Below are 25,963 nucleotides of genomic sequence, written 5' to 3' on the forward strand. Positions count from 1 at the left end.
AGACTCAAACATACTCAAGTTTCAGTTGTATGTAATTTGAGGGCCCTACCTGTTTGACCTGATGCATTTAGATGGGATAGGACAAGTGTAGAAAAAACCCAAATGGTGAGCTGAAGCTGGGGAAATCAAGGCTGTCAATATCTGTGAATCACAAGGTATGAGTCAAGTATAAAAAAGATAAAGAATGCAAGAGGGCTTCCCTGGTGGCGCAGTGGTTGAGAGTCCGCTTGCCGATGCAGGGGACACGGGTTCGTGCCCTGGTCTGGGAAGATTCTACATGCCGTGGAGCGGCTGGGCCTGTGAGCCATGGCCGCTGAGCCTACGCATCCGGAGCCTGTGCTCCGCAACGGGAGAGGCCACAGCAGTGAGAGGCCCGCGTGCCGAAAAAAAATATTTAGAAAAAAAGAATGCAAGAAAAGGCCAGAAACAGAAATTACAAAGCTAATTTTTTGAGAGGTGAAGACAATAACCAGGCATGAGAAGCAGATGGACTGAAGTACTTCAAGACTAGGCTGGAGCAGAAAGGGAGCACCCGTATAATGGGCATGACTTTAATGTGGTGCCAGGCTGCTGGGGTAGCCTAAACATATATTATCTTTTAGATCTATGAATTAGGTATTTATAGTTGTAATCACATGTGAGTTTTAAAAATTTTTTTGCCTTTTCTCTTGACGGAGTATCTTAAACATTTTATGAATTTTCTTAGTCATCATAAAATTTTCAATTTTAATTAGTAGGTAATATTTCAGGTTATGAATCATACCTTACTCCTTCATTCCCCTAGTTTGTGCATTTATTATTCAAGTGTTTGGCAATTTTAGGTAGTATGTTTCTTCTGTATATTATGTGGTCCCTGCTTTGTTTCCTTCAGTTCTAGTTTGATGTGGAAAATGAATGTTTAAACAGATCTGTTTCAGAAAGAAACGTTGTGCCTCTTTCCCTTTGGAAAGATGATGTATTGACACATTACCAGTTTGAGAGTCTGCTAGAAATTTGATAGTTTCCCAAACTGACTAAAAGGAAACTTTGTTATACTCTTTCCTAGCTTGGAGAGTGAGAAACAGACCAGTGCATAGATGCCTTTGAAGCTCCAAAACTATATGAATCAGATCTCTTAGTTGCACAGGCAGAAACTCAATCTCAACAGCTTAGGGAAAAAAGGAATTTATTAGAAAGCTCATGTCACCATGAGAAGGTAAAAGGTGCAGCCAGCATCAAGGGTAACACTGAAACCAGAAACTTAAACCTCATCAGGGCTCTGCTTCATCTACTTTTCTATGCAATCTCTGTCTGCTCTTCTCCACATGAGACAAAACACAGTTATACCTCCCGATTTCACCACCACAGAGGGCCTGAGAGCTGCCTTCTCTGGTGCCAATTTCAAAAATTCTAGGGAAGGGCTCTGAATGGCTCCTCCCCCCCTCCCCAATTTAAAAAGTATTAATATGCCTGTTAAGACTATAATGAAAAGATATCAGAGCAGTGTGAAGCAAGATCATGAGAGAAACAGAGATGTAGTCAACAAAGGATGCCATTTTTTTGGATGCTTTTTTTTTTTTTCAAATGTACTTACTACCCAATCAAAAAACGGTATAGACCTGACTCCCCATCTCCAGCCCCTCTGGATGTGCTCCCTAAGCTACAACCTGTCACTGCCCCTGGTAGTATCTTTACAAATATACCAGCGCCTAACAAAACATATGTTTGGAATGGGGAAAAGAGCATTTTCCAGAAAGATAGGAGGAACTGCTGTCCTTACAGAATGGGAGGGGGTCCCAGGTCACAGCAGTCTATGAAAGTCCATCTAGAAGGGAAGGCTGATAGGGAGAGGGGTACAGACACCCTACTTCTATGGCAGAGCTGAAGGTATGCGGTGTAAATGTCTATGTCTGGAACAGAGAGCCGGGGAAGAGGTGAATGGAGAACCAAATTCTAAGGCAGGGGTGAAATTAAGTTTCCTCCTATATACCAATGCATTGATTGCAATCTCATATCTCCCTTATATTCGAACTACATTGGCTTTCATTCACTCATGGAACAAATATTTCTTGAATACTTATTTTATACAAGGCACTTTTCTTCTTGGGATATATCAGTGAGCAAAACAGACTAAAATTCTCTATTCTCATTGAGCCTTTCTTCTTTCTATGCCTTAAACACTCCAGGTTTGTCCCATCTGTCACGGATTATATTACTCTGTATAATTATTCACCCCTCCTTTTCGGAAGGAGTGACTTTGAGATTGGACATGTGATTTGCTCTGGTCAATGGAATGTGAGTGAATGTGACATATACTAGGTCCAGGAGAAACTTTAAAAGCTGTTGCATGGTTTGGCTCAGCCTCTGGCTCTTCTCTCCTCTACAGTGCGAAGACCATGACTCAGGTAGGGGTTACATTTTTACCTTAGATCCTGAAATTTAAAAAAACACACAGAGTGCAGCTGCAACCTGCAGCAAAGCTACAGCTGACTTATAGCCTACATAAAACCTGAGTGAGAATGGGACGGCTACTGTTATAAGAAGGTAAGATTTGGTGGCTTTTGTTACAGCAGCAGAGCTGACTGATATAAAAGCTTTTGCAATTGCTGTGTCCTCTGCCTAGAATGCCCTCTCTTAGGTCTTCATGTGGCTGGTTCCTTATGTCCTTCTATTCGATATGCTCTCTATTCAAATAGAACCTCCTCAGAGAGGGCTGCCAAAACTATATGCCCTAACGTTACTCACCCCGTCTCTCCCACTAGTACCACCAATGGTTCTAGCAGTTTTCTCTATTTCATTTTCTTATGACATTCACAACTACCTAAAATTATTTTAACTTGTAAATGATCTGTCTCTCACTAAAATGAAAAATTCAGAAAACAAGACTTGTGTTGCTCATTGCTGTATCTCCAGTATCTAAGATCATGTATGAAAGGTAATGTGTTCAAAAGTATTTTTTGAACATATGAATGAAATCCTACCTCTTTAATTATCCTCACGTTGAATTATTTCAATGGCATTCTGCCTCTAATCCATCATTTGCAGTGCTCCAGAGCTAAACACTTAAAACACAGACTGGGTGATGCTACTAGCTTGCTCTAAAATCTCCAAAGACTCTCCTCAGTCCATGAAACGTAACTCAAATTCGAACCTGGCACTCAAGGCTCTTAATCTCCTTTCAGCCTTCTCTCACTCTGTGCTGCTGCCTCATATACAGTGACTCAACAGCATAGGGCCACTTACCACTTTCTAATTACCTTCAGTGTGTTTCTGTTTCCAATGCTTTGATTCAAGTTCTTCCCTCTGTTTGAGATCATCTTCTCCATATCCCCACTGTGGTTGGCTCAGAAACGACCTCCCCAAAAACATCTGCATCTTATCCCTGAAACCTGTGAATGTTACCTTATAGGGCAACATATAACCTTATATCCTTGCAGATGTGATTAAATTAAGGATCTTGAGATGAGGAGATAATTCTGGATTATCCAGGTGGGCCCTAAATTTAATCACAGGTATCCATATAAGAGGGAGGCAGAGAGAGATTATACACACACAGAGAAGGCCATGTGAAGATGGAGCAGAGAGTGATTTGAAGATGCTGGCAATGAAGATTAGAGTGATGTGGCCGTAAGCCAAAGAATACCAGCAGCCATCAGAAGCTGGAAGAGGCTGGACTGGATTCTCTCTAGAGCCTCTGGGGGGGACTCTGGGTGACAATGATGTATCGAGGTAGGTTCAATGTTTGTAATAGTTACACCACTCAGGTGAGGAATGTTGATAATGAGAGAGGCTATGCATGTGAGGGCCAGGGGATACATGGGAACTCTGTAGGTTCCGCTCAATTTTGCTCTGAAGCTATAATGCTCTTTTAAAAAAAGTTTATTAAAATTTTAAAAACTTAAAAAAAAAAGAGCTGCCGGGGTATTGTGAAATCATGTTCTCTTTCTCCCTTTGGACAAAATGCTGTTCAAGCAAGCAGACACTAACAGAATTATCTCACAGGTAATAGATGTTAGTTCTAAGGTATGGCTCTCCATTCAAAAAAGCAGACAAATTACATTCTTTTGCCACTAGATGGCACGGGAAAATAACAGAATGTTCCTGTAATGAAAAAACTGAAAGTTGAAATGCAATGTACGGATGTAGACTTAAAAGACTCAACAAAATATAAAACACTTATATACATGTTACCCAGATTCAGTAATGATATCAAGATTTTGCCTCATTTGCTTCATCTCTTCTGCTTTTCCTTTTCTTTCTTTTTTTATTTAATTGCTGAGTAATTTTAAAGCAAATCCTAGACCTTAAGTCATTTGCCACTATATACTTGGTATATATCTCTACAAAACATTGATATTCTCTTATATAACTTCAATGTCATCATCACAGCTCACTAACAATGATTCCTTGATATCATCTAATACCCAATCTACAGTCATATTTCTCTAAGTGTCTTTAAAAATACCTCTTTACATTTCTGTTGATTGGGTCAAGTTCCTGAACAAGGTCCATATATCATACTGGTGGTTAAGCCTCTTTCCACCCCAGAGCAGTCCCTCTGAAACACTACCCACCACCACTTTTCCCCTGTGCTGACTTGTTGAAGAAACCAAGTCAGGAATCTATCCTGTGGTTATGACCCACATTCTGGATTTGTTTGCTTTTCTAATTTGTTACATAACTTAGTCCTCAATCTGCCATATCTCCTATAACTGGTCTGCACTTAGAGTCACTATATAATATCCTTTCTTGAGTAGACAGAGCCAGACTTAGAATACCAGAGCTAGATACAGGTGAGAATGGTATTTTAGTTATGCCACTTATAAGCTGTGTGACCTTGGGCAAGTTACTAAACCTGTTTAAGCCTCCACTGTTTCATTTGTAAAACAGGATTATAACAAATCATAACTTGAAGAATTCTGTTAATATAAAGTGACATAATAAGGGGATTAGATCAATATGGCAGAGTAGGAGGACATGGAGATCACCTCCCCTAACAAACACATCCAAAATACATCTACAAGGGGCTTCCCTGGTGGCGCGGTGGTTAAGAATCCACCTGCCAATGCAGAGACACGGGTTCGAGCCTTGGTCCGGGAAGATCCCACATCCCGCGGAGCAACTAAGCCTGCATGCCATGACTACTGAGCCTGAGCCCTTAGAGCCCGTGAGCCACAACTACTGAGCCCACGTGCCACAACTACTGAATCCCGTGCGCCTAGAGCCCGTGCTCCACAACAAGAGAAGCCACCGCAATGAGAAGCCCGCGCACCACAACAAAGAGTAGCCCCCACTCACCGCAGCTAGAGAAAGCCCGCGCGCAACAACAAAGACCCAACACAGCCAAAAAAACAGATAAATAAAAATAAATTTGCAAAAAAAAAAAAAAGAAGGCACAGACTGAATATAGCATAGTAAGATGTTTAAAAAAAAATACATCTACATGTGGAACGATTCGCATGGAAGACTAACTGGAAACTGACAGAACGCCTCTACAGCCAAAGCTGCAAGAAAGATTTCCACTAACTGGGCAGAATGGAAAAAAGGCTTAGGGTAGGGAGCTCCGCCACAGTGAGGGAACTGAAAGGTCTGAGAGAACCCTCCCCCTGGGGAGCAAGCGGGTTGAGCCACAGACGGGGTGTCCTAGTCCCAGGGTCCTACATGGAGGAGACAAGCCCTCTGGCTGCTGGGAGAATTGTTGGAACAGAGACAATTGGAGAAGCCTAGACTTTACCTGTGAAGGGTACATGGGGTCTGGCCTGCCAATAAACAGGGCAGAGAGAGCTCTGCACTGGTGGCTGCTGGCTCGCTACATTTCCCAATCCAGGCAGAAAGAATACCCCAGCCTCACCCACTCCACATCACAGCTTGGCACTAGATCTGGGGCAGACACGTCCTGGGAGAGGACTCGATCTAGGGACACAGAGATGGCCCAGTGGCCTGGGTTGTGGTCCAGCTGGAGTGGTGGCCATTGTTAGCGCTTACTGCTGCAATGCCTGGGAACCACCGCGACCAACATGATGAGGTCTCTTTCACAGACACATGAGTGTACCAGCTCCACCCACTCCACGCCAGAACTTGGCACTGGATCTTGGGCAGACAGGTCCTAGGAGAAGACTGCCACAGAGGCAGCCCAGATCTCTGGCGGCAGCATAGTCGCCTCATTTCCTACAGCTACAATGTCCCGGCCCCAGCCCCAGCCTAGTGAGTGCTTGGCCTGCCTACTCCACACCACGGCCTTGCACTAGATCAGGGATAACCACAACAGGGTTAGGGATGTGACTTTAGGGTGTGTCTGAGTGGAGCCACAGACACCTCCTCAGGTGGTGCATCAGACCTCTGTGAGTTCACAAGCCAAACACTCAAGGGGAACGAAGCCTGATCAATCCAGAGCCTCAGTGCTTCTGCTTCAAAAACTGGTGAGCAGACCCTACCACTGACAGGGTGGCGACAGCCACAGGGCAGACAGGAAGTCCTGCTTCATACCCTGCACAGGCTCTAGATCCTCCAACACCAACCACAACCCCTAACAAGGTGATAGCAGTCAGCACACCCTAAGGGAAGAGCTGGCTGGCATCCATATCAAAACCAGCCTTCGCACCAAAGACACTGGTTTGTGTCTTTGAAGGATATGCACAGTCTGCACAGGGATGCTCCAACATGAAAGCACCCCTACAAGACACAATAGATAACCATTTCTCCCTAGTTCACAGAGAAAGAGAAAGTTAAGTCAAATGAAAAGGCAGAGGAAATTCTCCCAATTAAAAGAGCAAGAGAAAGCCCCTGAAAAAACTAAATAATGAAACATATAATCAGTCTACCAGACACTGAGTTCAAAGAGTTATTAATAAAAATGCTGACTGGATTAAGAAAGAGAACTGATCTAAACACAGATTATTTCAACAAGGAACTAGAAACTATAAAGACCCAGCTGAAAACAGATAATTGAATTTCTGAGACAAAAAGCACTCTAGGAATAATGAATAGCCATCTTAATGACACAAGAAATAATCTGGAAGATAAAATAAATCACCCAATCAGAACAACAGACAGGAAAAAAAAAAAAAAAAAGAACGCAACATATGAGATCAATGGGATAATATAAAGTGTGCCAATCTATGTATAATAGGGGTTCCAGAAGGTGAAGAAAGAGAGGGGATTGAAAATGTATTTAAAGAAATTATGGCTGAAAAATCCCCAAACCTAAAGAAGGAAACAAATATCTAGGTACAGGAATCACAGAGAGTCCCCAACAAGAGGAACTCAAACAGACCTACAGTAAGACATAATTAAAATAGCAAAAGTAAAAGAGAGAATTCAAAAGGCAGCAAGGGAAAATCAAAGAATCATTTACAAGGGAGCACCCATGAAACTATCAACTGATAGAGGACCCAGAAAAACAAAACACAAAATGAAAGAGGGTAAATTGCACTACCACAGAGATTAAAAAAAAAACAAAAGAGAATACTGTGAACAATTATGTGCCAACAAATTGGACAACCTAGCAAAAATGGACAAATTTCTACACATACAGCTTGCCAAGAATAAGTCAAGAAGAAACAATTTAGGGGCTTCCCTGGCGGCGCAGTGGTTGAGAGTCCGCCTGCCGATGCAGGGGACACGGGTTCGTGCCCTGGTCCGGGAAGATCCCTCATGACGCGGAGTGGCTGGGCCCGTGAGCCATGACTGCTGAGCCTGCGCATCCGGAGCCTGCGCTCCACAACGGGAGAGGCCACAACAGTGAGAGGCCCGCGTACCGCAAAAAAAAAAATAAAAAATAAAAATTCCTCACAAACAAAAGATCAGGACTCAATGGCTTCAATGGGGAATTCTACCAAACAAACAAAAAAAGAACTTATTCTTCTCAAAGTATTCCAAAAAACTGAAGAAGAGGGAAAACTCCCAAATTCACTCTACAAGGCCACCATTACCCTGATACAAAACCAGACAAAGACACTACAAAAAAAGAAAATTATTACAGGCCAATATCTTTGATGAATATAGAAGCAAAAATCCTCAACAAAAGATTAGCAAACTGAATCCAACAATACTTAAAGAGGATCATATACCATGATCAAGTTGGATTTATTCCAGTGTCACATGCATGGTTCAACATACACAAATCAATCAACAAAATCATATCAACAAAAGGAAACACAAAAACTACATGTATTCTCAATAGATGCAGAAAAAGCATTTGACAGAATTCAACAACCATTCATGGTAAAAACTCTTGTCAAAGTGGGTATACAGGGAACATATTTCAACATAATAAAGACCATTTATGACAAACCCACAGGTAACATAATATTCAATGGTTAAAATCTGAAAGCCTTCCCACTAAATTCAGGAACAAGACAAGGATGCCTTGTCTTTTGCTGCTTTTATTTAACATAGTATTGGAAGTCCTAGACACAGCAATCAGACAAGAAGAAATAAAAGGTATCCAAATTGAAAGGGAAGAGGTCAAACTGTCACTATTTGCAGATGACATGATACTCTATGTAGAGAACTAGAAAGTCTCACACAAAACCCATTAGAAACAATAAATGAATTCAGCAAAGTTGTAGAATACAAGATTAAGATACAGAAATCTATTGCTTTTCTATTCCCAAGTAATAAAATACCAGAAAGTGAATGTAAAAAAAAAATCCTATTTAAAATCACATAAAAACAAAATAAAACAAAAAACTTAGGAAGAAACTTAATGAAGGAGGTGAAAGATTTATACACTGAAAACTATAAAACACTGATACAGGAAATTGAAGATGATTCAATGAAATGAAAAGATAACCTGTGCTCTTGAGTTGGAAGAATTAATATTGTTAAAATGGCCATACTACCCAAAGCAACCTACAAATTTAATGTGACCCCTATCAAATTGCCCATGAAATTTTTCACAGAACTAGAATAAATAATCCTAAAATTTATAGGGATAGGGAGGGTGGGAGGGAGACACAAGAGGGAGGGCATATGGGGATATATGTATACATATAGCTGATTCACTTTGTTATACAGCAGAAACTAACACACCATTGTAAAGCAATTATACTCCAATAAAGATGTTAAAAAAAAAATTTATAGGAACCATAAGAGATCCAGAATTGCCAAAGCAATCCTGACGAAAAAGAACAAAGCAGTAGGCATAACACTCCCAGACTTCAGACAATACTACAAAGCTACAGTAATCAAAATAGCATGGTTTTGGCACAAAAACAGACACCCACATTAATGGAACAGACTAGAGAGACCAGGAATAAACCCACCCAGCTATGGTCAACTAATCTATGACAAAGTAAGCAAGAATATACATGGAGAAAAGATAATCTCCTCAATAAGTGGTGCTGGGAGAACTGGACAGACACATGTAAAACAATAAGGTTAGAACATTCCCTCACACCATATACAAAAATAAACTCAAAATAGCTTGAAGACCTAAATGTAAGATATAACATCATAAAACACCTAGAAGAGAACATATGTGAAACAGTCTTTGACATAAATTGTAGCATTATTTTCTTAATTAGCTTCCCAAGGCAAAAGAAATAAAGGAAAAAATAAACAAATGGGACCTAATTAAACTTAAGTTTTTGCACAGTAAAGGAAACCATCAATGAAACAAAAAGACAACCTACAGAATGGGAGAAAATTCCATTTACAATGGAAGGAACCCAAGCATCAACAGATGACTGGCATAAGAAGATGTGGTATATATACAATGGAATATTACTCAACCATAAAAAAGAATGAAATATTGCCATTTGCAGCAATGTGGATGGACCTAGAGAATATTATGTTTAGTAAAGTAAGTCATACAGAGAAAAACAAATACTATATGACAGCACTTATATGTGGAATCTAAAAATACAAATGAATGTATATACAAAACAGAAACAGGCTTACAGACATAGAAAACAAACATGATTATCAAAGAGTGTGCAGGGGGAGGGAATTAAGAGTATGTGATTAACAGATACAAACTACTATACATAAAATAGATAAGCAACAAAGATTTACCGTGTAACACAAGGAATTATACCCAATATCTTATAATAACCTATGATGAAATATAATCTGCAAAAAAATGGATTCACTAAGCTGTACACCTGAAACTAACATAATATTATAAATTAACTATACTTCAATTAAAAAAAATAAAATAAAGTGAGATATTGAATAAAATGCCCAGCAAAATGCCTGATACATAGACAGGCAAGCAGCTGCCCAGTGAAGGTCAGGTCTAGCTGATGACAAGAGATAATTTCAGTTTATATAACAGAAATACCCATTCTAATAAAATAATTATAAAGTATCTAAAAAATTATGTTTTTTGGACATTGCAGAATATGTGCACTATTATTTCTGTAAGTGATTAAGCAATACTTACAGCAGAAGTAGAGAGTCCAAGGATTTTTGAAGCACAAATTGTCTTCAGGAATTTAGGTCTACTGCCAAGGGTGCACAGTCTCCCCCGGGCCAAAAACATGCTACAGGACAAAAGAAAAAATTTTAAAGGGAGTAAATATATACTTATATCACTATTAAACATTTATAGCTAGGTGATAGACCATAAACTTGTATAAAATAAAAATAAAATTTATTGATAGCTGAGTTTTCTTTCTATGATATAACCTCTCATCACTAGAATCATTCTAATAGAATCCTCCTTATACAAATTTATGCATGTGTCGTTTTAAAGTAGAGATCTGTAAGGATATGGTGAATTTAAAAAACAAAGTTCTAATCTAGTCAAGAGCATTAAACTACAGGAAGTAAAAGTTCCATTCCTACTAGGCATAAAATCCAGAATATTTCAGTCTAAGAGCTACTTAAATTTCAGAATCGTCTGGAGAAGTCACTAGTAAAAATGCAATTTGTAACAGTAAATTAAAGTTGTTAGAAACAGGTTATTCAGAAAGTTGTTTGAAAAGGATTATAGTAGGTCCTTGATAAATATGAAGAATATACGAATGAATCTTCCCTTATTTTCTCAGGCAGTACTGCCTTCAACAATTCCAGAAGATAGCTAGGTAGCTGGAAATCTATTGAAATGGCTTGCTAAGAGGCATGAATCTAGATTACTTCTCTACTTGTAAGGAAATCATTAACAATCATGGGTCAAAGTAGGGAGATCAAAGCAAAATGGAATTCTTATTATACTGCCATTTAGAAGTGAAAGCATTCAGGAAAGCAGAAACTTCCCATAAGGTTTTACTCTGACAATGTTCTATCAGTGGATGGCATTTCCTTCAACTCTAATAATCAAACTTTTAGAAAAAAAGACACACTTTATTGATTCAAAGGGACCACTGAAACTACCAATGGCTATGAATCTCTTTAAGTTACCAAAATGTGAAGGCTACAGAGGTGAAAAATACTATATTGGATGTTTCTTAAAAAGTGAAATAGAAATTCCTTACCTTGTCAATAAAATTCAGCTTAAATGACAGCCTCTTAGCCATTCTACATCACATCAGCTTAGGTTAATTCTCTGCAAAGCACTTTGTTTGTTTGGCTGACCACTCACTCATTCATTTGATAATTTAATGGAAGCGCCATGAACAGGGGGACCTGGTGCGTTTAGTTCACCACTGTCTTCTCTGGCACACAGGAGGCACGTGATAAATAAATGTGTCAAATGACTGAATGAATACATAAATCACATTATAAATTAATGATTTAAGTAAACTATTTATGATGAGTCCTTTTATGAAATATTGATTCCTTTGTAAAGTAAATAATTACCTCTCATGTTTTCGTCTTTGAAGTCAAAGACCAGGTTTTCTTAAATCAAGAAATGCCTATTCTTTGGTCATTAATAGTTCTGTTCAGGAATAAAATATTAATTGGATTAGGCAGTAGGGCTAGTTCTGAGGAAACGTATTACCAAACAACAGTGACTATGTTGAACAATCTTCATTCAGTATGATAGAGTTATTTGATTTAGGACAATATATTTTTCAGAAAAAATATGCCCATTTATCTAAATTCAACCTAATTTATTTGTTATTAAGGAAAGTATAAGTAAAATTCTTTCTTGCAAGTAGAAAAGTGAGAGAAACCTCTTCTACCTTCTTCAGATAAATGGGGTGGGGGAGCTGGGAGGGGAGCAAACAGGACTAGGAGTCAGGATACCTGGATTCTAACCCTTATTTTTGATATTAAATAAAGGTTTCTATCCTGGGACAATTCCCTGACCTTTGGTGGGCCTTAGTTTCCCCATACTTCAAAACAGATGAATAAATGAATCCTTGGTTTCAAGGTAATCTCAGAAAGTACTGTACGTCAGTGGCTGGCTGTGTGTGACCTCAGGCTGCAGGTCTTGGGAGATTCCCCCCAGGTTGGGTGAGCCACACCCTCTGGCCACCACACCTCAATACCCATTCCCCTTTGGAAGTTGACACTAAATCTACCTGTTTTCATCTGGAAATCCCAAAGCCTAATTCCCACCTCTTCTTCCCTGTTTTCTGCAGCACATTACCACCATAATGCAAAGTATTGCCTGGAAACTGACCCAGCTCTTCATTTCTCTTCCACTTTCCAAACTTTCTACTGTGTCTTTCGGAACGGCTGCACCATTCTCAGCGAATCCCATTACATCTTTATGTTTTCAGAGTGTTCCTTGTACCTCCTAGCTTGAACTGAAACCTTATTGCTCCCTGAAGATACCACTCCTATATGCCTCAGTGTCAGCTTTTGCTTGTATATGCCTCACTTATCTCTTTCTTACTGTCTATTTTACCATTACCAGACTACTACTTCCGTCATCTGCTTCTATGATATTATCTTCTGGCCTGCTGATAACTCCTTGTCATTCATTAGAGATTTTCTCATTAGGCACACAGTTTTCTTCTCAACTCTAAGTACTGTGATCATCCCAGGTAATTCCCATGTCTTCAGAGATGGTCCATCCAACAACTGACATCCCTGTGCCCATCACTATTCTCTTCCATCCCACCCTAGGCACTCTCTCCTATAGTCACACCCTGCACCTTGCCATTACCTCAATCTGGTCTAATTCCAAAACAATTAATTGAAGTATTCTGATCTTTGACCATAAACTACCTATCCTTCCAATTTGCTTACTTATTCCAATGATTACTATTCTTAAATATCATCAAGATCTCTAGGAGGCTGCCTCTCCTTTTCTCAATCAGACCTCACCTTCCTTTATTTTCCAATTTAGACGCCAGTTCCACTGCTTCAATAATGTTCTTTACAATGCCCTAGCTCCCCGTCTGTCTTTTATAGATAGGTATCTATAAAACCCTGGCCCTGGATGAACTCAATTACAGTGTCTGTTTTTCCTATGGCCCATGAAGCTGTGGACTGCTGGAGAAAATCACAAAGGATAGGATTGCTTTCACCACAAATTATGGTTATTAATCTCAAATTGACCCCCAACACTCTCCAGCATTTCTACTATATTTTATAGGTACAGGATAGCAGAATATACTCCCCCCAAAATTGCCACTTTGGCCTAAGGATTATTGTGAGCTAAAGGCACTGGAAAAACAGCCGAGGCAAGAAGAGTGATCTGATCTCCCCCTTTCTTCCTGAAAACAGGAGATAAAATTCCCATGTGAAAGATACCTGCCCTATACTGGGAAAAAAGAAACACTCTTAGACAGGGAGTTAAAGCTGAGAGAATTCTGTACAAACAGACCTTGTTAAAATAATTCTTATCTTCCTTTAGTCTCCCTATATTTTTTGGTTACTTTTCCACAACAGCCTCTCTTTGTTCAATCTAGCATAAAAGCACTTGGTTTTGCTACTTCTTTGGGTCTTCATTTCCTTGTGAAAGTTCCTGTGTCACATAGAACTTTTATTAAATGTGTGCTTTTCTCCTGTTAATCTGTCTTATGTCAGTTTAATTCTTGGGCCCACCCAAAAGCCATAAGAGAATAGGCAATATTTCTCTCCCATAGTACAAAATGATTATTTAAATTTTTCCCACACTCCTCTAACATAAAACCCTCCTTAGTCTAAGCAGATGACCTTGCCCTCTATCACAGAGAAAACAGAAGCCATCAGATGCGAATTCTTTCAACCTACCCACATCTAAAAAAACAAACCTAAAAATATTCCTTTTTTCTTCCTACTATAATAAAGGAAGTGACCCTGCTACGAAAGGACAGTCCCTCCTCCCATGACTTAGACGTCATTCCTCTCCCCTCCACAGAGACTTTGCTCCATTGACTACTAACCCTCTCCTCGGCATATTCAGCTTTCCTTGCTCAAGTCTCCTCTAGTTATTGGGTTGGCCAAAAAGTTTAAGGTAAAAATAAAAGACACATTATTCATTTTCACCAAGAACTTCATTGAACAACGAATTCACTGTTTTGTTCCACGACCTTCTGCCATTTTTCAGGCAACTTCATAATTCCATCTTCCCAAAACTTTTTATCTTTTTGAGCAAAGAATTGTTCCAGGTGCCTTTTACAGTCTTCAAGGGAATTAAAATTTTTTCCATTAAGAGAATTTTATAAAGACCGAAATAAATGGAAATCCAAAGGTACAATGTCTGGTAAATATGGCAGATGAATAAGAACTTCCCAGCCAAGCTGTTTTTGTCTGGTCATCAAAGAAACATGTGGTCTTGCATTATCCTGATAGAAGATCATGCGTTTTCTGTTGACTAATTCCGGACGCTTTTTGTCAACTGTTGCTTTCAGTTGGTCTAATTGGGAGCAGTACTTGTTGGAATTAATCGTTTGGTTTTCTGGAAGGACCTCATAATAGAGGACTCCCTTCCAATCCCACCACATACACAAGATCACCTTCTTTAGGCGAAGACCGGCCTTTGATGTGGTTGCTGGTGGTTCATTTCCCTTGCCCCATGATCTCTTCCATTCCACATTATTGTACAGTATCCACTTTTCATCGCCTGCCCCAATTTGTTTTAAAAACGTAAGGTTTTCATTACGTTTAAGTAGAGAATTGCATGCGGAAGTACGGTCAAGAAGGTTTTCTTCGCTTAACTTATGTGGAACCCAAACATCAAAGTGATTCACATAACCAAGCTGATGCAAATGATTTTCAATGCTTGATTTGGATATTTTGAGTATGTCAGCTATCTTCCAAGTGGTATAACGTTGATTGTTGTCAATCAATGTCTCGATTTGATCACTATCAACTTCAACTGGTCTACCCAACCATGGAGCGTCACCCAGCGAGAAATCTCCAGCACAAAACTTCACAAAACACTGTTGACACGTTCAGTCACTCACAGCACCTTCTCCATACACTGCAGAAATCTTTTTTTGCGCTTAGGTTGCGTTTTTACCTTTCTTAAAATAATAAAGCACAATATGCTGAAAATATTGCTTTTTTCTTCCATCGTCGATATTAAAATGGCTATACAAAAATTCACCAATTTAAAAAAAAAATTCACCAATTTTGATAAGTTTTTAAAAAATGCACGCTGGGGGCTTCCCTGGTGGCGCAGTGGTTGGGGGTCTGCCTGCCGATGCAGGGGACACGGGCTCGTGCCCCGAGCACGCTGATTTGAAAGCTGTCACAATACAATCTAATAAAATTGTTTCGAATGAAGTTAAAAGACAACCAAGTGCTACTAGAGCCATCTTATTGAAAAAAACTGAACTTTTTGGCAAACCCAATGAAAACATATCATTTTATTAACTGTCCCTTTTCCTCAATCTCTACTCCCTAACCCAGTGCAATCTGATTTTTGTACCCATCATTCCACAGAGGCAGCTCTTGTGCAAGTCAATTTTGACATTCATATTGTTAAATTCACTGGACATTTTGCAATTCTCCCTTTCCTTGAGCTCTCTGCAGCTTTAGATCAGCTGGTCAAGCCCTGTCTCCTCCCAGAAACGCCATTTTCCCTTGGCTTTTGACCTATGACAATCTCTCATTTTCCCAAACTTAAATGACAGAATTCCTCAATGCCCAGACCTTTTTTCTTCTCACTCACTACTGTTTCACTAGGTAATTTCATTGTAAAAGGAACTGTGAGGGCACCAGTGAATTATCGGCTCCAAAGAAATCTAAGCAGGCTGATAGATAGATTCAGAACCCCTGAAGCTTTTTTTCTTCTGTACTTTAAATAAACATTTTTTGAGCAGCACTTTTCTAAAGCAATTAACATTTCATATGCATATTCACCGAGAAGCTAAATGAATAGATTGGGATGTCATTGAAAAGTTGGACAAAATCAAAAGGTATATGGCTTTTCATTTTAAACAATATTGTCACTGTTTCATTTATACTTAAAAACAGTGTTCTGTGAAGAAAATCAGGAAATTGTGAATCAGGGTATCTAGTAAACCTGATTATGGCATATTATACATAAGATAAACTCCACAGTCATATACACATGATCAATAGAAAATTAAACTACTTATTATCATTGGTGTAGGCTGTTTAAAATGAAGATACAGAAGATATGTGTGGCACAGCTTGGGGGGACCTGAAGCTGAGAAGGCTGATGGATTGTTGGAGAATCCAGAGCTAAAAGATGAGTAAAGCAGTCAAGATGAACTGTAAAATGTTTGAAACTCTGGACTTAAACCCAGATAATCAATTCATAACCACTTTGCATATGTGGAGGAGAGGTAGGAAAAGATTTAGTGAATTTCACAAAGTACAGATGTTCAGGTTAACAGCAAGCTCAAGGAAGATTAATGTGAGGTGACTGCAAAAAGGCCTAGTGCTAATGAATGCACAACCCAGGTTAAGAGTCTGACCCAAGGAAAGTTTATTTCCACCTCACGCTGTACCTGTTGGTCCACTTCTAGAATGTTTGTAAGGCTTACTGATACAACATAGGGCATATAGGAGGTGAACAAGGTACTGGCGCAGGAAGTACAGTGGGAATAAGCCTCAAAGCCATGTCACTGAAGCAAGAATGGGAAAAATCAGCCATACTGAGCTGGCACAAGACTTAAGTTAGGAGACATGATCCTGAAATTGCTTAAAAGCTGTTTTGTGAAAATGGGATTCGTGTAATTAATTATAAATTTCTGCAGAGGGAAGGAATCTGGCTGTCCGGTTTAAGTTGTCACGAGTTTGGTTTCAGCCCCACGTGAGTTAAAACTTTGTAATGGTGGGTGTGCAGCCCAGTGTGGAAGGAGCCAGCTGCCCGTCTGCGCCCTCAGGTAGCTGCGGAGGAGCCGCGCGCCAGCAAGACGGAAAAATGTCCGTACTGGCTAGGGGCTCCAAAAGCAACAGATTGGGCCTCTTTTCTCTTTTATCTAAAAACTATGGGTTCCACTAAGAGTCACTTACGTGGCAAGTGAGCAGCCTTGTTCCTTTTTTTAAATTGATTATACTGATTACGGATGAACTAGAGTCGGTGTCAGCTTCCCACACCGTTTACAAAATGCCCAAATTGCAAAAATGAAGCGCAAAAGGAGGAGACGAGGACCGGGGTCCAAGGGACCCCACCCTATAAGACCAGTCACCTCAGGGCCATTCCCTCTCCAGAGCAAGCAAACTCTGAAATTCCAGCGCTGACCCTCTGCTACCAGCCCCGTGGGCCGCCAGGGCCGGGGGTCAGCGGCCCAGGCCCGCACTCCCGCCTCCGCTCCGGAAGGCGAGTCCGAATGCTGAAGGAAATCCAGCCCCGGCTCTTCCTCCCAGCCCGTCAAGGCGCGCGGCCGGGCGAGCGCACCCCAGCTAGGCCTCCCTCCCTCCCAACCTCCCTCCGCGCGGCTCCGCACCCGAGACCACTGCGCTCAGCCCCAACAAGTGAACGCCTTGCGCCCCACTCACACCCGTCGCGCGAACACCTCGTCTCCCTGAGTTCCAGTCCCGCGAGGCCTCAAGAGCCTGATGGGGCGGGACTCGGACGTGGGGGCGGAGCCTGGAAGGGATTGACTGTGGGGTCGGGATTCCAAACGCCGATTGGCTGAGGAACAGGCCGGGGTAGCGGACTGGACGCAACTGGGCGGGCGTGGAGAAGGGGAAGGTGAAAGGCTCCGGGCACAGGAGAGTAAGGGGGCGGGAGGGAGGTGCGCGGGGATGTGGCCGGGGATTGGCTGTGGTGTCTAGACTCGGGCGTGATGTGCTGTGAGGACAGCCGGGAACCGGGACTGGACTTGGCAGGTGGAGGTGCGGAGCCGGATCAGGGTCTTGCAATAGACGCGGGTCTAGGTGAGGGGTGGAATGGGGCGGAGGCTTGTATATAGCCGGGACTGGGTATGAAGTTGAGGTCTAATTGGATGTATGTGACCTATTGATTTGGGGCGGGTTATAGGACAACGGATTGATTTGGAAGAAAAAGCAAGCTGTGGGGTCACAGGGCTTAGGTGAGGGGAAGCATGTAGTTTGAACGATGTTAGAAGGTGCCAGAGAGGGCAAGGCTAAAGAGAGTGTGCAAAAAGTTTTGTAGATGTATTTATCACCTATGATGGTGGTGAGGGGGGAAAAATAGGAACTTTACTTTCCTGAACAGTAAAACGAATTCAATCAGAGAACCGGGAATGGAATAGGGTATGAAACTGAGAAGGAAAATAAGTGACACTTTAAACGTGAAGAAGAAAATTTGGCTAAGAGAAAAAGGAACACCAGAAATTACTCCTTTATTGAGGGCAGTGTTAGCCAAAAGAGAGGTTCTGGTAAGAATTAGGTTTCATAACTAGATTTTCCTTATCTCCTAATTTAAGAAAATGAGAGGATAGAAGGAGTTGGGGGGCAGTAGCTTGTTATTCAACTGCAGAAGAAAGAACAAAGATAATCTCTGGTTGAAGGAATCTACTCTGCACCTAGGTACTGCGAGATTCAGAAGATTATCAGGTGAATGGAGAGATGCTTGTGTACAATAGGAACAAGTATTTGAGCATGTATTGGGTGATTTGGAGGGGAGGGTTCAAGGAAATGGAGATTCATGCTGTTTTGGGTGCTGTCTGGAAGTGGGGGTGATTATTAGATTGGGCATCATAATACATCTTATGTAGAAGAAGGGACGAAAATTGCAAGGCTAAGTCTGTAGTTGGTAAAGAAGCAATGGTTTTGCTAGCCGGGAGAAGAGGAGGTTTGCTATTTTTGTAGTTTGCAGTGACCTTGTTTTTATTTGAGTTTAGGCAAGTTTATTGAGTGATCTTATCTGTTGTCTCATTTCATCATAACCAGAGAGTGACTGATGTTAGTGTTCTGTCAGATTTTTATATTTTACAGGGGAACACCAGGGCTAGTTCCTAACAATACCGAAGCCTTAAGGGTAAGTGTCAGTTCAGTTCCTGATGGCAAGTACTGCTTATCTTTTTCTCATATTTAACAAATACGTGAATTCGAAACGTAGGTGTGGAGGCTTCTGGGGGAAATGAGGCAGAGAAAGTGAGTGTCTCAAACCTTAAAGAGAAAGAAACAGGCAATAGACAAGTAAGTATATACAATGACTTCAGATGGTGATAAGTGCAATGAAAGAAGCAATGAGGGGTGGAGACTGCAGAGTTTAAACACGATAGTCAGGATAGGCTTTTTTTGAGAAGGTAATATTTGAACCAGAATTGAATGATAAAGACACAACTTTGCAAAAAATTATTCTGGATAGGAAAATATCAGTTGAAAAGGCTCTGATATGAGAATAAACTTGGCATGCAAGGAATAAGAAAGAGGCCAGTGTGTCTAATGCACTGTAATCCAGGGGAAAGTGCTTCCAGATTAGGGTGGAGAGAAAGGCAGGGGCCAGATCACGCAGAGCCTTGAAGACCACAGAAAGTTACAATTTTATATTGATGTAAGCAGAGGAATAATATAATCTTAATTACATTTTTAAAAGTCACTCTAGTTGCTTTGGAGAAGAGACTTGCAGGTAGGCGAGAGTAGAAGCAGGAAGGAGGAGGTTAGGAGGTTGTTAGTGGGAGATATGATGTTGTCTGGGCTATGGTGGTGGCAGAGGAAGAAAAGAGGGCTAAGGTCACAACGTTCATTCTGCCGACATTCACTTATTCCTCTTTTTCAGCTCTACCACTCCACAGTCACCTCTGCCTAGTTTGTCTTAATTCATACACTCTCTGTTTACCCTCTTCAGAGTATAAACTTCCAATCTCTTGCTGAAGTGAAGGAGGAAATTTGGTGGGGATGTGCAAACTTGCAGTGGGGATCTGAGGATCTAGTTGTTTCTTAGAAAGGCCTTTAAATGACCCTCGTGTTTTTAGTCCTGAACCTTTGGAGAGTTCTGTGGGGGTAGATCTAGTTGCTTTTTTGGCTTTCTTTGTGACTAGTCTGGGATTAAGCGTTTTTGAATCTGCTGTCAATTTCTACCTGCCTGTTTGCTTTCTAAGGTCTATAAATTTGTTGTCACTGTCTTTCCCCTTGTTCATTTTCTCATAGGGTTATGGCTTAAAAGAACCTCCTCACTGTTATTTCAGTGTGGTTTAAGTAGAGAGAGAGTATAAATATGTTTGATTTGCCATCTCTTATTGTTGTTATTGGTTTACATGCACTTTCATTCAATGATTGGAAGACCAAATGCTGGGCATTCAAATACTTTGTTCATATGCCAAGGTTTGTGTTATTCTTTTTTTTTTGCGGTACGCGGGCCTCTCACTGTTGTGGCTTCTCCAGTTGCAGAGCACAGGCTCCAGACGCGCAGGCGCAGCGGCCATGGCTCACAGGCCCAGCCGCTCCACGGCATGTCGGATCTTCCCGGACCGGGGCACGAACCTGTGTCCCCTGCATCAGCAGGCGGACTCTCAACCACTGCGCCACCATGGAAGCCCTGTGTGCTTCTTTATACTTTATACTCATGTTGGCTTTTAAAACAGAAATGTAAGTGACTCCTTGGAATTAATAACTAAAGGCTGTGCTTTTCTTATATCTTGTGGTCATTTGTTTTCTGAATAAAAAGATTGTATCTCCCTTTTAAAGTCTTTTCCACTTTCTCATACAGAGGGCTAAAAATATTCTGAAATACAGCAGAGAGAAGGCTGTATAGCTTAGTTGGCAAACCAACCTGTCTGGTTCAGATCTCAACTCTGCAATTTTCTAGCTGTGTAAACTTGGGCAAGTTACTTCATTTCTCTGTATTTCAATTTCCTTATCGGTAAAATGTGTGTAATAGAACCTTACTTATAGTGCTATTTTAAGGATTAAATGACTTCATAGACTGAAAAAAAAAAAGCCCTTAGAATTGTGCTTGGTTCTTACTAAGTACTATACAATTTTTCCTTAAGAAAAAGGGAAAGAGAATCTTTAGGATAGGGCTGCTAGTTATGCCCCAATATTTAGTATTCTTTTCTTCTGTAGCAATACAATCCCCAAATTTCAGCAGAGTATATGAGTGCTTGGTATAAAGACTGGATTTCCAGTCTTTGTTTTAGCTGGGTGGGGGGCATATGACTAAATTTTAGCCAACGGGATATAAGTGGAAGCTGTATGTGCTGCTTCCAGGAAATGTCTTGAAGGATCATATGCCCTTATTGCTCCCTCTGTTTGTGGTTTCCCTGACAGTTTGAGTACGGACATGTTGGCTACCACCCTCTTGCACAACCAGGTAGAATCTTCAAGTTGAAGATGGTAGAACAATAGTATGGGAGACAAGGAGCCTGAGCCCTGATATCATGAAGCTACCACTCTAGCTCCAGACCTACTGTATTGACATAAGAGAGAAATCAACCTCAATTTTGTTTAAATCTTTTGTATAGCTTTCCTGATATGCAGTCATAGTACTGCTGTGATGGTTTACTGACTCCTCTCATTTGCTTACCAAAGGCATCTCATTTTACATGGACCTTGCAGGCGACAATAGAATGGCAGAGAGGAGAACAAAGTGGAAGATACAAGCAATGCCTTATTATCTGGAATAATAAGGCCACTTCTCAAGCAGCATCTGTCCCTTGTAGGTATTAAGGGTCAGGCAGGCAGAACTACATTCTTCCTTTACTCATAATACTCAAGCAGTACTTGGAAGGACCTGCTCCAGGAAAAAATGACAATTAAGTCTGGGTTTGTAAGTTCCTAAAGTGTTTTCCATCTTACACTCTTGCTATAAAGAGTTATGTTCTTGAAAGTTGCTGAGAGTAAATCTTAAGTGTTTTCAACATATGCACACACACAGACACACACACACACACAGAAAAGAGTTAACTATGTTAATTGCTTGATGGGATGTATGTGTTAATTATCTTGATCTTTGTAATCATTCTACAATGTATATATATATATGGAATCACCATGTTGTCTACTTCAAATATATATGATTATATCTGTCAAAAAGAGTTATGTTTAGAGGACAGACAGCAGAAACAAGAACTACAATTCTGCAGCCTGTGGAACGAAAATCGCATTCACAAAAAGATAGACAAAATGAAAAGGCAGAGGGCTATACACCAGATGAAGGAACAAGATAAAATCCCAGAAAAACAACTAAATGAAGTGGAGATAGGCAACCTTCCAGAAAAAGAATTCAGAATAATGATAATGAAGATGACCCAGGACCTCAGAAAAAGAATGGAGATAAAGATTGAGAAGATGCAAGAAATGTTTAACAAAGACCTAGAAGAATTAAAGAACAAACACATAGAAAAATTAAACAACAAACACACAGAAATGAACAATACAATAACTGAAATGAAAAATACACTAGAAGGAATCAGTAGCAGAATAACTGAGGCAGAAGAACAGATAAGTGACCTGGAAGACTGAATGGTGGAATTCACTGCTGTGGAACAGAATAAAGAGAAAAGAATGAAAAGAAATGAAGACAGCCTAAGAGACCTCTGCGACAACATGAAATGCAACAACTTTCACATTATAGGGATCCAGAAGGACAGGAGAGAGGGAAAGGACCCAAGAAAATATTTGAAGGGATTATAGTTGAAAACTTCTCTAACATGGGAAAAGAAATAACCACCCAAGTCCAGGAAGCACAGAGAGTTCCAGGCAGGATAAACCCAAGGAGAAACACGCCAAGACACATAGTAATCAAACTGACAAAAAATTAAAGACAAAGAAAAAGTATTGAAAGCAACAAGGGAAAAAGGACAAATAACATACAAAGGAACTCCCATAAGGTTAACAGATGATTTCTCAGCAGAAACTCTACAAACCAGAAGGGAGTGGCATGATATATATAAAATGATGAAAGGGAAGAACCTACAACCAAGATTACTCTACCCAGCAATATCTCATTCAGATTCAATGGAGAAATCAAAAGCTTTACAGACAAGGAAAAGCTAAGAGAATTCAGCACCACCAAACCAACTCTAAAACAAATGCTAAAAAAATTTCTCGAGGGGGAAACAAGAGAAGAAAAGGACCTAAAAAAACAAACCCATAACAATTAAGAAAATGGTAATAGGAACATACATCTCAATAATTACCTTAAAAGTGAATGGATTAAATGCTCCAACCAAAAGACACAGGCTTGCTGAATGGATACAAAAACAAGACCCATATATATGCTGTCTACAAGAGACCCACTTCAGATCTAGGGACACATACAGACTGAAAGTGAGGTGATGGAAAACCATATTCAATGAGAATGGAAATCAAAAGAAAGCTGGAGTAGCAATACTCATATCAGATAAAATAGACTTTAGAATAAAGAATGTTACAAGAGACAAGGAAGGATACTACATAATGATCAAGGGATCAATCCAAGAAGAAGATATAACAATTATAAATATAGATGCACACAACATAGCACCTTGATACATAAGGCAACTGCTAACAGCTATAAAAGAAGAGATTGACAGTAACACAATAATAGTGGGGGACTTTAACACCTCAGTTATACCAGTGGACAGATCATCCAGACAGAAAATTAATGAGGAAACACAAGATTTAAATGACATAATAGACCAGATAGATTTAATTGATATTTATAGGACATTCCATCCGAAAACAGCAGATTACACTTTCTTCTCAAGTGCACACAGAACACTCTCCAGGATAGGTCACATCTTGGGTCACAAATCAAGCCTTGGTAAATTTAAGAAAATTTAATTATATCAAGTGTCTTTTCCAACCACAACGCTATGAGATTAGAAATCAATTACTGGGAAGAAAAATGTAAAAAAACACAAACACATGGAGGCTAAACAATAAGTTACTAAATAACCAAGAGATCACTGGATAAATCAAAGAGGAAATCAAAAAATACCTAGAGAGAAATGACAACGAAAAAAGATGATCCAAAACCTATGGGATGCAGCAAAAGCAGTTCTAAGAGCGAAGTTTATAGCTATACAATCCTACCTCAAGAAACAAGAAAAGTCTCAAACAATCTAGCCTTACACGTAAAGGAACTAGAGAAAGAAGAACAAACAAAGCCCAAGTTAGTAGAAGGAAAGAAATCATAAAGATCAGAGCAGAAATAAATGAAATAGAAACGAGGAGAACAATATAAGTAAAAATGTCACTGTTTGCAGATGATATGATACTATACATAGATAATCCTAAAGAAGCCACCAGAAAACTACTAGGGCTTATCTATGCATTTGGTAAAGTTGCAGGATACAGAATTAATGCACAGAAATCTCTTGCATTCCTATACACTAACAATGAAAGATCAGAAAGAGAAATTAAGGAAACAATCCCATTCACCATTGCAAAAAATAAGAATGAAATACCTAGAAATAAAGCTAAGGAGGTAAAAGACCTGTACACAGAAAACTATAAGACACTATGAAAGAAATCAAAGACGACACAAACAGATGGAGAGATATAACATGTTCTTGGATTGGAAGAATGAATATTATGAAAATGACTATACTACCCAAAGCAATCTACAGATTCAGTGCAATCCCTATCAAATTACCAATGGCATTTTTTACAGAACTAGAACAAAAAATCTTAAAATTTGTATGGAGACACAAAAGACCCCAAATAACCAAAGCAGTCTTGAGGGAAAAAAATGGAGCTGGAGGAATCAGATTCCCTGACTTTAGATTATACTACAAAGATACAGTAATCAAGACAACATGGTACTTGCACAAAAACAGAAATATAGATCAATGGAACAGGATAGAAAGCCCAGAGATAAACCCACACACCTATGGTCAACTAATCTATGACAAAGAGGCAAGGATATACGATGGAGAAAAGACAGTCTCTTCAATAAGTGGTGCTGGGAAAACTGGACAGCTACATGTAAAAGAATGAAATTAGAACACTCCCTAGCACCCTACACAAAAATAAACTCTAAATGGATTAAAGACCTAATTATAAGACCGGTCACTATAAAACTCTTAGAGGAAAACTTAGGAAGAACACTCTTTGGCATAAATCACAGCAAGATCTTTTTTTGACCCACCTCCTAGAGTAATGGAAATAAAAACAAAAATAAACAAATGAGACCTAATGAAACTTCAAAGCTTTTGCACAGTAAAGGAAACCATAAACAAATGAAAAGACAACCCTCAGAATGGGAAAAAATATTTGCAAATGAATCAATGGACAAAGGATTAATCTCCCAAATATATAAACAGCTCATGCAGCTCAATATTAAAAAAACAAACAACCCAATCAAGAAATGGGCAGAAGACCTAAATTGACATTTCTCCAAAGAAGATATACAGATGGCTAAGAAGCACATGAAAAGCTGCTCAACGTCACTAATTATTAGAGAAATGCAAATCAAAACTACAATGAGGGGCTTCCCTAGTGGCGCAGTGGTTGAGAGTCCGCCTGCCAATGCAGGGGACACGGGTTCGTGCCCCAGTCCGGGGAGATTCCACATGCCACAGAGCAGCTGGGCCCGTGAGCCATGGCCACTGAGCCTGTGCATCCGGAGCCTTTGCTCCGCAACGGGAGAGGCCACAACAGTGAGAGGCCCGTGTTCCGCAAATTAAAGAAAAAGAAAAAAAAGAAGAAAAAAAAAACTACAATGAGGTATTGCCTCACACCAGTTAGAATGGTCATCATCAGAAAATCTACAAACAACAAATGCTGGAGAGGGTGTGGAGGAAGGGGAACCCTCTTGTACTGCTGGTGGGAATGTAAATTGATACAGCCACTATGGAGAACAATATGGAACTTCCTTAAAAAACTAAAAATAGAACTACCATATGAC

At 40.0% G+C, this 25,963-nt stretch overlaps 1 protein-coding gene and 1 long non-coding RNA gene across 2 annotated transcripts in view; one reads left to right on the forward strand and one right to left on the reverse strand.

Moving 5' to 3' along the window:
* The window catches only part of KYAT3 (kynurenine aminotransferase 3), a 53,999-nt gene extending 36,251 nt beyond the window's left edge, over window positions 1-17,748 (reverse strand). Inside the window, exons 1-4 of the mRNA XM_024743631.1 lie at window positions 17,719-17,748; window positions 11,725-11,803; window positions 11,400-11,621; window positions 10,367-10,466 (exon numbers count right to left, since the gene is read on the reverse strand). Of these exons, the coding sequence (XP_024599399.1) occupies window positions 10,367-10,465 (99 nt within the window). The 5' untranslated portion in view covers window position 10,466; window positions 11,400-11,621; window positions 11,725-11,803; window positions 17,719-17,748. The remainder of the gene's footprint in view (window positions 1-10,366; window positions 10,467-11,399; window positions 11,622-11,724; window positions 11,804-17,718) is intronic.
* Window positions 17,749-18,032: 284 nt separating this feature from the next.
* Window positions 18,033-20,553, forward strand: LOC112398820 (uncharacterized). Its single transcript, XR_003003071.1, has 3 exons — window positions 18,033-18,099; window positions 19,106-19,165; window positions 20,515-20,553. It is a non-coding gene; the product is annotated as an uncharacterized LOC112398820 (long non-coding RNA).
* Window positions 20,554-25,963: the final 5,410 nt, after the last annotated feature.

This window comes from Neophocaena asiaeorientalis, unplaced genomic scaffold (assembly GCF_003031525.2).
Source record: "Neophocaena asiaeorientalis asiaeorientalis breed wild unplaced genomic scaffold, Neophocaena_asiaeorientalis_V1.1 scaffold317, whole genome shotgun sequence".
NCBI lineage: Eukaryota > Metazoa > Chordata > Mammalia > Artiodactyla > Phocoenidae > Neophocaena > Neophocaena asiaeorientalis.